General features: G+C 42.4%; 1 protein-coding gene across 1 annotated transcript in view; it reads right to left on the bottom strand.

Moving 5' to 3' along the window:
- Positions 1-13,165, bottom strand: part of LOC141073590 (uncharacterized) — a 105,953-nt gene that overhangs the window by 16,092 nt on the left and 76,696 nt on the right. The window contains exon 9 of the mRNA XM_073560878.1: positions 5,615-6,738. Within this exon, the coding sequence (XP_073416979.1) occupies positions 5,615-6,738 (1,124 nt within the window). The remainder of the gene's footprint in view (positions 1-5,614; positions 6,739-13,165) is intronic.

The raw sequence follows: 13,165 nt of genomic DNA, 5'->3' as shown, positions 1-13,165 counted from the left end.
AAAGCACACCGCCAGGGCAACGAAGGAGTGGCTTCGTAAGAAGCATTTCAAGGTCCTGGAGTGGCCTAGCCAGTCTCCAGATCTCAACCCTATAGAAAACCTTTGGAGGGAGTTGAAAGTCCGTGTTGCCAAGCGAAAAGTCAAAAACATCACTGCTCTAGAGGAGATCTGCATGGAGGAATGGGCCAACATACCAACAACAGTGTGTGGCAACCTTGTGAAGACTTACAGAAAACGTTTGACCTCTGTCATTGCCAACAAAGGATATACCACAAAGTATTGAGATGAAATTTTGTTTCTGACCAAATACTTATTTTCCACCATAATATGCAAATAAAATGAAAAAAAAAACAGACAATGTGATTTTCTGGATTTTTTTTTATCAGTTTGTCTCCCATAGTTGAGGTCTACCTATGATGTAAATTACAGACGCCTCTCATCTTTTTAAGTGGTGGAACTTGCACTATTGCTGACTGACTAAATACTTTTTTGCCCCACTGTATATGTATTCTATGTGTCTATATCTATTCTTTTGCTTGTGCTTTAACCTGTCATTGGGCTCCATTATATGTCCATTTTGCAAGCCGGCGAGAAAATCTCGTCATAAGCATTCCATACGGATGTCACACGGATTCTTAGATGCGAGAAAATTGCATCCCAATCGGAAGACATACGGATCACTGTTCATGAAACATTTGTGCGATTCTGGTCCGTGAAAAACAGACCGATTTTTTTATACGTTGTGTGTGACTCCAGCCTTACTCTCACGTTTACCTCTGACTTTTTAAATGGTATACCCTGTTGGGGGAGGGAGCATAAGTCCATACCATGTGTATATAAATGGAGTATGCTCTGGCACCATGTATTTATTTTACTCATTTATATAGCGCCATTAATTCCACAGCGCTATTATTGGCATTGTTCCCGATGGGGCTCACAATCTGCATTCCCTATCAGTATGTCTTTGGAATGTGGGAGGAAACTGGAGGAAACCCACGCAAAAACGGGGAGAACATACAAACTCCTTGCAGATGTTGTCCTTGGTGGGATTTGAACCCAGGACCCCAGTGCTGCAGTGCTAACCACTGAGCCACCGTGCAGCCCATCAACTTATCTTACCTCCTGATAAGCTGTGTGGTGAAATGAGAAGTCACATGACATCTGATTGATAAGGACTCCCTCTGGCTGTTTCTATGTTATCATATATGCTGTACAGACATTTTTTCTTAAAAAGACTGGGTTTGACCCACACTGCACCACTGTAGGGATTGAGATGTTGCTTGCATCTAGCCACTTTCTGCTTCCACTCATCATAATGGGCCCCTAGAATTGGTGTTAATCAGGCTCTCCCAGGGTCAGTCTTTGTGGAGTGGGGGTGCCATATCCGCTGACAAGTCGGGTGACAACCTCCGCTGTGCAGGTGGGATTTCAACTCAGGTACAGTTCAGAGGGGGCACTTATCACATTCTTTACTGTATATATACAGTATATAAAAAAAATATATACTATCATAACAATGCATGGCGGGTCACCTTCCCATTGACTTTCAAAACACCTGCTTTCCCATTTATCATCCCCTTTTTTTCTCCAGCTGTCCTAATACAGTACTGTCTATCCAACCCTGATGGTATGAGTGTATATTAGCCATTATTTACTGTATCTATAGGGCACTTCAGGCCAGATAGGGCCAGCCGATGACGGGTGGCGGTGCCATTCTCGTACAGTTTCTTATAGGGTGCCAACCTCTGCAGGTAGGCAGGTGTTCATTGCAGGGACTACCCATAGGGTGAACATAGTATGCACTTTTTAGTATGATGTTTGTTATTGTCTTTGTGTGTTTATCCCTTTTAACAGTATTTCATTAAACGTTATATCAACATTTTTTCGTGATTCTTCCACGTTAGTCTTCTTCAAATTGAACCTCCTCTATTTATTTATTCCTGTTTTTTCCTCTTTGAGCCTGTAGCATAACAGAGAGCATTCTTTATTAGGATATATTCACACATAGATTTGTTGCAGGACGTTTATACTGTCCTTGTGCTTAATACTGTAACAACCCCATTCAGAGAGGTACAGATCTATCAGTCGCAGAAATGGCTACAACAAATGTGCCATGTCTGAATATACCCTAATATGTCAAAAAATCCACACTAAGGCCTTGAAAGAATAGGTGTTATCTCATGATAGTCAATGGCAACTGCACCCCAGAGTGGGGATATGTTCCCACATTTACACATGCAGAGTATAATATGGCATGACATGCTAGCACTACTGCTGATCGACTACTACACCTCTATAAGTGATCCACAATACACTGATCTAATGGTATTCACTAATATAAACTTAAAAGAAAATGTGTCATCGGAGAACTCATTGTTCAAATCAGGCCTTTTTTTTGGGGGGGGGGGCAGATTTGTTTTTTTAAATTCCATTAATTACAAAGTTAAAACTGGAAATCTTGCACTTTTCCACTGGGACCTTTTAAGACTCATACTTCCTGGTGTTTCAGGCAATTCACATGTACATTGGCAGTTATGAACAGACTCTGACCCCATCTTCTATATTGAATCATCTAATGAGCACATCATAGGTCACTGAGAATGGAAGAGCAGGAGAAGCGGTGACATCACCTATTATCAATCCGTTCTCATCAGCTGTGTATAGAGGCGTTATGTGTCACTTTAACCCCTTCACGACATGCGCCGTACTAGTACAGCAAATGTCGTGCCCCCCCTTTGATGTGGGCTCCGACAGTAAGCCCACATATTTCCCAGTACATGTCAGCTGTTTTGAACAGCTGACATGTGCCCGGAACAGCCGCGGGTGCAATCGCGATCCACCCACAGCTATTAACCCATTAAATGGCGCTGTCAAACTCTGACAGCAGCATTTAACATGCAATTCCGGCAATCGCGCTGAAAATCCGCCCATCAGTGACCCCCATGACGTGATCGCGGGTCACCAATAGGTTGGCATGACAAACAGAGGTCTCCTCATAGCAAGTCAGCAATTCTGCTAAATACAGGTGATCTGATCATCGCCTGTACTGCATGGAAAAAAAGTATTTAGTCAGCCATCAATTGTTCAAGTGCTCCCACTTAAAAAGATGAGAGAGGCCTGTAATTGACATCATAGGTAGTCAACAACTATGAGAGTCAAAAAGAGAATACAAATCCAGAAAATCACCTTGTCTTATTTGGCAACATTTATTTTGCCCTTTTATAGTCAAAGAAGAAAACCCTTTCAATTTCATGCTGTCATCAACGGCACAAATGTCTCCAGCCCTCTGTGACATGGCCATGGGAGCCGAGTGCGCCGTCTCCATGACAACGCAGCTCGCTTGCATTCCGGGGCCGCCGAACAGAGGACATTTGCACGGCAGGAGAGCAGAGCGCATGCGCCGCATATGTGACATTATGTTATACTTGTGTTTGCCAATAGGATCTTTCTCACCCTGATTCTCATATCTTGCCAGCACCTCGTGATTCACACGCCCCCATAGGAACACTAGCTGATAGGCTCTTCCTTGCATAAATACCTGTCCGTTCCCTCCCCCAACACACGCCTCCTGATGAAGTAATCATGAAACGTTCGTTGGGGCGACTGGAATCTCACTGGCTTATTATGCAAGTTTCCTTCCTTGCCTACACATTTGTTCTTCGCATTTGACTCATGATATAATGGTGTTTGTTATCCAGATACGTTACAGCAGTGTATCCCGTTGCTTAAATGTATTTATTGGTTATTTAACCAAAATATTGATATAAACTATATAGTGGTAAACACCGGCTTTTGGATCAGGTGTAAATTTTATAGACAGCATTTAATACCTGTTATTTTAACATCATAATTGGTCATTCATGTTGTGTTTATATTATCTTAGCACTTGAAGGATTCTTTGAATTTTTTGCACATAATTTGTTTACATAGACTCGCACTTGGCACTTTATGCAAAAAAAGTTTTTTCCACTTATAGCCAGTTAGTTTCTTTTAGTGTAGCTTGGCAGCCTCTTTATTATTATGATCTAATACCATCATGTTATCATTAATAAAATTGTTATATTTTGGATTATACGCTGATTCCATTCTTTTGTTCAGTATAAAAGGGCGTTAGTTAACAATCTGCTGGGTTCCTGTTTAATGAATAATTAGACTTACCTGTGGTTGAAATCTTGTAATTAGAATTTTGAAGTCTAAATTTGAGCTTTGCGTCTCAGACTTTAATTGTGCTGTACTCATTTTTACAACATAGTCTTATATAAATTTGTTAGGAAAATTACTTTTATAGATGTGCAAAATTACAAATATTGTTTTCAATCAATGGCTCAATTTGTGGGAGCATTTAGTAGTATGGTGTCCCATAGACAATGTTGATTCTGAAAGGAAACTAAAGATTTTCTGACAAATCTGTTGGGTTGTACTCATTTATACTAAGTACTGTATTTCTCTTTTTCAACTCTATTGCCATTAGATTTTTCAAGAAGATACCCTTACAATCATTAATATGAATGTCTTTCTGTGGCTTGATTGATGTGACATTCCATAACGGTAGGAGAAATTCTCGGTTAAACATCCACTTTAATTTACTTTATTTTCAGACATTTATAGTAGGATAAAAGGGTAGAATCTATCAGGAACTGGAAAAGACCACTTCAAGCTCAGTGTAAACAAACGACTTTCTCTCAGGGCAGTTTCACACGTCAGTGGCTCCGGTACGTGTAGTGACAGTTTTCTCACGTACCGGAGACACTGACACACGTAGACACATTCTAATGAATATGTCTATGCAGATATCAGCGTGTTTTCACAGACCGTGTGTCCGTGTGCAAAACACTCTGACATATCCGTTTTTGTGCAACAGCACGGATCACACGGACCCATACAAGTCAATGGGTCCGTGTAAATACGTACCGCACACGGATGCTGTCCGTGTGCTGACCGTGTGTGATCCGTGTGTGTTTTTCAAAGTCAAAGGGTTAACATTGAAACTAGTTTTTCCAATACACGGACAGCATACGGGCAGCACACGGATGGTACACACGGGCAGCACACGGATGGCCTACGTATTCACACGAACACACGGATAGCTCCGGTACCGTTTTTTTTGGTACCGGAATTATCTGGACATGTGAAACTGCCCTCAAAGAAAAGGCTTTGTTTAATCGAAATTGTGAAAATGAGTCATTCACAAAATAAAATAAAAAAAATGAAAGCCTTAAAAATGTTTTTGTTATAAAAGCTGCATTCATACACTGGATCAATGGCAGCCATATTCATTTCTCAAGTCTTTCACTGTAAAGTCAAGAAAATGATTAACTGTAATGGACAGTGTTTAAAAAAAACCTTCCAATTAAAAGTTCACTTTGGGTATGAAAAGGTCTCATATAAAACTTTCCTCCTATACATTTGCCAAGAACATAGTAACATAATTATTAAGGTTGAAGGGAGACTTTAAGTCCATCTAGTTCAACCCATATCCTATCCTAACTTGCCCTAACATGTTGATCCAGAGGAAGTCTGTCTAGACCTCTGTCCAAGTTGTTCCCCACCAGACAAATCTGACATTGTATGAAGAGATTTTCAATTGTACCAAAATCTTTCTAAAAAACTAAACAAAGTGAAGTCTTTCATGTACAACGAGCCCCGAATTACTTGTAAAATTCTTCCCACAATGCGAGCAAGAAAATGGCTTTTCTCCTGTGTGAGTTCTTTGATGTAACAAGAGATTAGCTCTCCTGTTAAATACTTTGCTGCACTCAAAACAAGCAAAGGGCTTCTCTCCAGTGTGAATTTTCTTATGTCTAATGAAATTTGACTTATCGTTAAAGCTTTTCCCACATTCCGGACACACAAATGGCTTCTCTCCTTTATGAATACGTTCATGTGTCAGCAGCTGGGAGTTATTGGCAAAACACTTCCCGCAGGCTGCACAAGAAAATGGTTTATCTCCTTTGTGAATCATGTGGTGAATGAGAAGACTGGATTTGTCATTAAATTTCACATCACACTCCAAACAGGAAAACTGCTTCCCTTCCATGTGGAAAACTTTATGTCGGACCAGTTCCGCTTTGCTGGTGTAACGCTTCCCACAATCACAGCAGGCAAAGGGCTTCTCACCAGTATGGGTTCTTTGATGAATTAGTAGATTGGCTTTGCGATTAAAGCCTTTTCCACACTCACTGCATGAAAACGGTTTCTCCCCCGTGTGGATTCTCTTGTGCCTTCCAAAGTTTGATTTGTCATTGAAGCTTTTTCCACACTCTTGACAGACAAAAGGTTTTTCTCCCCTGTGGATCCTTAGGTGAGTTACCAGATGAGAGTTACTTTTAAAATTCTTGCCACATTCTGAACAACTAAAGGGCTTTTCTCCTGCATGAATCCTTAAATGTATTAAGAGATGAGAATTACTAGGAAAGCACTTGCCACACACCGAACAGACTAGCGGAACCTTCCCTCGATGCAATCTTCTATGTATGACCAAATCATTATTTCTAGGAAAACACTTCCCACATTCTGCACATAGGTGCTGTCTATTTCCCAATTTTGGATGGCTTTTAACTCCAGGGTCTTGAAAATATTGGTCATGTCTGTAGCGAAAAGCATTTAAAGTTGGAATTTGAGTTAATTGCAGCATTTCAGAATTATAATTGGGATCAAGGTGAAAATTTTGATAAATATTATGGTTTACTAGGGTAGGATAGTGATGGATTCCTGAAGTCTGTCCATTGTCTTCAAGGGCTGAAAAAAAAGGGGTGAAAAAAAGGGTTAACATTAAGCAGTAATATAATCCTGACCAGCGCATGTATCTAAAACTTCCATTTAAAGAGAATCTGTCAGAAGTATTTCACCCCAAACTATTTATATGCACATGTTGCTCTTTCAAAGACAAGTCCAGCAATGCCTTTACCGTGGCCAGTCTGCTCCTTAGTTGCTGAAAAATCATTGTTTGAACTGACATGCAAATGAAACTTAAGGACTATGGTAAATCTGAGGCCTCTGTCACTTCAGCTGTATTCCTCACCCAGCATCGTTTCCTCCTGCTTGACTGATAGCCTCTGTGATGTGTGACTTCAGGCAAAGGAGCTGTCAGACAAGCAGGAAAAGAGTACTGGGTGTGGAGCAGAGCTGGAGTGACAGAGGCTTCAGATTTACAATAGGTCATCATCCTCATTTGCATGTCAACTGAAACACTGATGTCTCAGAAATAAAAGAACGGACTGGTCATGTAAAGGTATTGCTGGACTTGTCTGTCCAGGGTTGCTGAGCAGAGATTGAAGGGATCCCGTTCTGCCGAGCACTTTATCGCATACAAGCAGTCCCTTGCCAGATTCAAGTACACGCTCACTGCCGCAAAACAAACTTACTTCTCATCTCTCATATCCTCCCTGTCTCACAACCCTAAACAGCTTTTCAACACTTTCAATTCTCTACTCCGTTCCCCAGCAATTCCTCCCTCTCCTCTCACTTCTGCTGAAGACTTTTCCTCTTTCTTTAAGCAGAAGATCGCTAACATCAGAGAAAGCTTTGGCCCGCAGCCCCCAATGCCCCTCCTCTTAATTGCTCAGCCCTGTTCTTCCAAAACCAGCTTCTCCACCGTGACAGAAGATCAGCTCTCCACCCTTCTGTCAAGATCACATCTCACCACTTGCACACTTGACCCGCTCCCGTCCCACCTCATCCCTAACCTCGCCATTCTTCATCCCAACCCTAAGCCATCTCTTCAACCTTTCACTTGCAAATGGTGTCTTCCCCTCATCCTTCAAACATGCCTCCATCACACCCATCCTCAAAAAGCCCTCCCTCGGCCCATCCTCTGTGTCTTGCCATCGCCCAATATCACTTCTCCCCTATGCCTCAAAACTACTGGAACAGCATTGTCCATCTTGAACTGTCCTTCCACCTCTCCTCCTGCTCCCTCTTTGACCGCTTACAATCTGGCTTCTGACCGCATCACTTAACTGAAACTGCCCTAACTAAAGTCACCAATGACCTACTAACCGCCAAGAGCAAGCGACACTACTCTGCCCTCCTTCTCCTGGACCTGTCTTCTGCCTTTGACACTGTGGACCATTCCCTCTTGTTACAGATTCTCTCATCTCTTGGCATCACAAATTTGACCCTATCCTGGATCTCGTCGTATCTAACAGACCGAACATTCAGTGTCTCCCTCTCCCACACCACCTCCTCAGCTCGCGCCCTGTCTGTCTATGTTCCCCAAGGCTCAGTTCTAGGACCCCTACTCTTCTCCATCTACACATTCAGCCTGGAACAGCTCACAGGATCCCACGGTTTGCAGTATCATCTCTACGCCAATGACACACAGATCTATCTATCTGGGCCTGACATCACCTCCTTGCTGAGCAAAATCCCACAATGTCTGTTCGCTATTTCATCTTACTATTCTGCCCGCTTTCTAAAACTGAACATGGACAAAACAGAATTCATCATCTTTCTCCCATCTCACTCCACCCCTCCACCAGACCTATCCATCAATGCCAATGGCTGCTCACTTTCCCCAGTCCTGAATGCTGGGTGCCTCAAGGTGATCCTCGACTCTGCCTCCTCTTTCAAGCCACATATCCAAGCACTTGCCTCCTTCTGCCGACTCCAACTCAGAAATATTTCCCGGATCTGTACATTCCTTGACCAAGAAACTGCAAAAACGCTTGTGCATGCATCATCTCCCGCCTCAACTATTGCAATGTCTTACTCTCTGGCCTCCCCTCTAGCACCACTCCAGTCTATCCTAAACTCAGCTGCCCGACTAATCCACCTGTCTCCCCGTTATTCCCCAGCCTCTCCACCCTAACTATGACATACAAAGCCATCCACAACCTGTCTCCTCCATACATCTGTGACATGGTCTCTCGGTACTTACCTACATGCAACCTTCGATCCTCTCAAGATCTCCTTCTCTACTCATCTCTTCTTCCCACAACCATACACAAGACTTCACCCGTGCTTCCTCCATACTCTGGAACTCTCTACCCCAACAAATCAGATTTTCGCCTATCATGGAACCTTTCAAAAGGAACCTGAAGACCCACCTCTACCGACAAGCCTACAACCTGCAGTGATCTTCAGTCTACTGAACCACCGCACGACCAGCTCTACCCTCTCCTAGTGTATCCTCACCCATCCCCTGTAGACTGTGATACCTCGCGGGCAGGGTCCTCTCTCCTTTTGTACTCGTGTGTGCCTTGCATTGCTAATGTTTATTGTACTTGTCTATGTTTGCCCCTTTTTCACATTTAAAGCGCCATAGACTAAATGGCGCTATAAAAATGAACAATAATAATAATAATATTAATGACTTGTCATTAAAAGAGCTACATAAATGTATAATTCGGGAGGCGTAGGGAATTAAATCCTGCTGACAGATTCCCTTTAAAGTGGATCTGTCACCAGATTTTACAACACAAACTGCATACATTCTCAAATAGATCTCTTAGGCTAGTTTCACATTTACGGTTGAGTCTGCAGCGTATTGTCCACAACCACAAACGGATACAAAATCGCATGCAAACGCATGCTAATGCGTTTGCGTTCGATGGTACAATACTTTATCCACTGGAATTCCCGGGACACATGCCACGCCCAATGGGCGTGACTTATGTAAATTCTGTTGTACGCTTGCGTACGCAAAGCATACGCATGTCACTGCATACCCTTGCATTCTCGTAGACAGTGATGCAGTTTTTTTACACACTTCATCCGCATGCGGATGACCGTGGATATTTGACACCACAAAAAATGCAACATGATGCATTCGCCGCGCCCCGCCGCACACCGCGAAATGACGCAACCATACGCAAATGCAGGCGAACGCATGCAAAAGCATGTCCCTGCATACACCATGTTAAAGATAGGTACGCATGACGCATGCGGATATATGCGGATGAAACGCTGCGGACACAACCGCAAATGTGAAACCGGCCTTAGACCCGATGATATACTTACTTTAAAAGTCCATGTCAGAATAGAGATATAATCCTTTATGAAAGTTTCTGCCACGACTATGTTGTCGGGTATCCCTGGACCAGGGGATCCTTCCCTGTCCCCAACGCTGGGGGTGCCCTAGCTCACTCTATTTCCCAGATTACTTATGATAGTGAAGACACTGGGGCCACGTACCTTGTCTTAGCTCCTGAATCCGCCCTCAGTCTGTAACCTTCCCCTACCCAGAGAAGAGATGTGACGTAGTGTATCGTAATAGACCAACTAGACTAACAAGGTAATACAAAACAGGGATAAAAGGAAAATACCATTCATACAAATATGCTCACACAAACAGAGGTATAAAACCGGGGAGTGGAGGATGGAGGTAAAACCAAAGTAGCAGAAGATGGGGAAATCGCACACACCCAAAACCTAGCAAAAATCTCAGAAAAATCCAAACACCTTCTGAAATATCAACCACAAACCAACATCTCCTAACCATGCAGCATAAGCTCTCTCTGGCAATCAGTGCTTGCCAGGGCCCAGAATATATAGGAGATGGGAGTGGTTAACAGTGAACAGCTGAGAGCCTTAATGCAGTCATGCTTCTAGGAACTCTCAACTGAACAGATTAACCCCTGCACAGCTGAAAGAAACCTGCACCGTTTAATATGAAAGTGAAGAGATTCTAAACGATGCAGGAGTAGGAGGAATCTGCGGTCTTCTGGCTCCTCTCTGTTGCTGTAAACAACTGTAGACAGTTTCTCTGTCTAATATTAAAATGCTAATTTTATTAACTAAAAATGTTAATTTTATTTTAGGATTATACAGTCATTCTGACATGGATTTTCAAAGTAAGTACACCAGCCTCACCAGGACAAAGATCTATGTATGCAGTTTGTGAAATTTGCTTAACTTTATAGTACTATGGTAGGCATATTTTGGGACTTAAAGGGCTATCTATTTTCTGCTCATGTTGGTTAAACAGCTTTATCTTTTGTTATGCTTTTAGTGATTTTTTTCCATTTCTTTTTCTAGACAGGTAGGGCTTTATTTTTATACTATTTTGGCACACAAACTCTCACACACTTACTGTGGCCAGCTTCTTTTTTTTTTCCTTACGCCAGATTAATCCCTTCACCCCCAAACTTATTTTCACCTTCATGACCAGGACAAATTTTACTTCTGACCAGTGTCACAGTATGTGGTAATAACTCTGGAACACTTCAACTGATCCCATTGATTATGAGAATGTCTTCTCATGACATATTGTGCTTCTTGATAGTCACAAAATTTGTTAGATAAGACTTGCGTTTATTTGTGAAAAAAAAGTGGAAATTTGGCTAACATTTTGCAATTTTGTAACTTAATTTGTATGGCCTTAAACTAGAGTTATATCACACAATATAGTCAATTTTTTAAACATTTTTTTTGTTAGGAATTTATATGGGTTAAAAGTTGACCAGCGATTTCTCACTTTTCCAACAAAATTTACAAAACCATTTTTTTTTAGGGACCACATCACATTTGAAGTGACTGAGGGGCCTATATGACAGAAAATACTCCAAAATGACACCATTCTAAAAATTGCCCCCTTCAAGGTGCTCAAAACCACATTCAAGAAGTTTATTAACCCTTCAAGTGCGTCATAGTAATTTTTGGAATGTCGAAGGAAAAAAAATTAACATTCAACTTTGTCACAAAGATTTTTCTTTAGACCCAATACTTTTTTCTTTATTCTCACAAGGGTAACAGGAAAAAATAGACCCCAAAAGTTGTGCAATTTATCCTGAGCATGCCAATACCCCATATGTGGGAGAAAACCACTGTTTGGGCAAACAACAGGGCTCAGAAGGAAAGGAGCTTTTAGAATGTAAAATTTGTGAATTAGAAAATGCAATGTTACGTTTGGAGGGGCTCTGATGTGCTTAAACAGTGCAAAACTCCCACAAGTGACACCAATTTGGAAATTAGACCCCTCAGGGAACTTATCTAGATTGTGGTAAGCACCTTGAACCCTCAAGATGCCTCACATAAGTTATAATGTTGAGCCACAAAAATAAGAAAACCACGTTCTCACCATAAAAATGTTTTTAGCCCCAAATTTAGCATTTTCACAAGGGTAACAGGAGAAATTGCACCATACAATTTGTTGTACAATTTCTCCTGAATACGCTGATACCAAATATATGGGGGAAATAGGTATTAGACCTACCGGTAATGATGTTTCCAGGAGTCCATCCTGACAGCACCATGGAGCATGTCCTCCTCCTCCTTACAGGGACAGGAAAGCACACGAGAGGTTAAAAGGCCCCGCCCCACCCCTTTTCCCTCAGTGATTTAACGAGTACCACAGCGTGGATAATGCAATAATTCTTTTAATGATACCATCATATTACATCATATGACATAACATAACATAACGTAAACAGGGAGGGAACTACCCGTGCTGTCAGGATGGACTCCTGGAAACATCATTACCGGTAGGTCTAATACCTATTTTCCAGAACGTCCCCCTGACAGCACCATGGAGAGTACCAAAGCACCTCCTCAGGGTGGGATGTCTGCCTGGGGAACCTTTCTCCTGAATGCAGTATGTTGGCCTGATAGCACATCAAGCTTGTAGTGTTTGCAAAACGTATTAAGGCTGGCCCAGGTTGCCGCTCTACAAATTTGCTCGACTGAGGCACCTGCGCACTCAGCCCAGGAGGCCGAAACTGCCCTGGTACAGTGGGCCCTTAAGGAATCTGGCGGGCTGGCGCCTTCCGACTGGTAGGCATCCGAAATTACCGAGGTGATCCATCTTGTGATGGAGGCCTTAGAGGCTTTTTTCCCCTTATTTCTACCCCCAAAGAGGATGAACAGGTTTGGGTCAATACGCCAGTCATTGGTGGCCTCTAGATAGCTTATAACTGCCTATCTTACGTCTAGAGAGTGGAGACACTGTTCCTTCCCATTGCGGGGATTGCTGCAGAAGGATGGTAACACTATCTCCTGATTTATATTCTGGTAAGAGGCTACTTTGGGGAGAAACGCCGGATCTAATCATAAGATTATATGATCTTCTCTGATCTGGAGATATGGATCTTTGGTGGACAGGGCCTGGATCTCTCCTATTCTTTTGGCCGTGGTGATGGCTACAAGGAAAGCCGTCTTCCGAGTGAGAGTTGAAATGGTCATCCTTTCACTAGGGATGTAGGGGTCCCTACATAAGGATCTGAGTACC

This window comes from Dendrobates tinctorius, unplaced genomic scaffold, assembly GCF_039654945.1.
Source record: "Dendrobates tinctorius isolate UK_male_01 unplaced genomic scaffold, ASM3965494v1 ptg000308l, whole genome shotgun sequence".
NCBI classification, from domain to species: Eukaryota; Metazoa; Chordata; class Amphibia; order Anura; family Dendrobatidae; genus Dendrobates; species Dendrobates tinctorius.
This window is presented reverse-complemented; position numbering and strand designations above follow the sequence as displayed.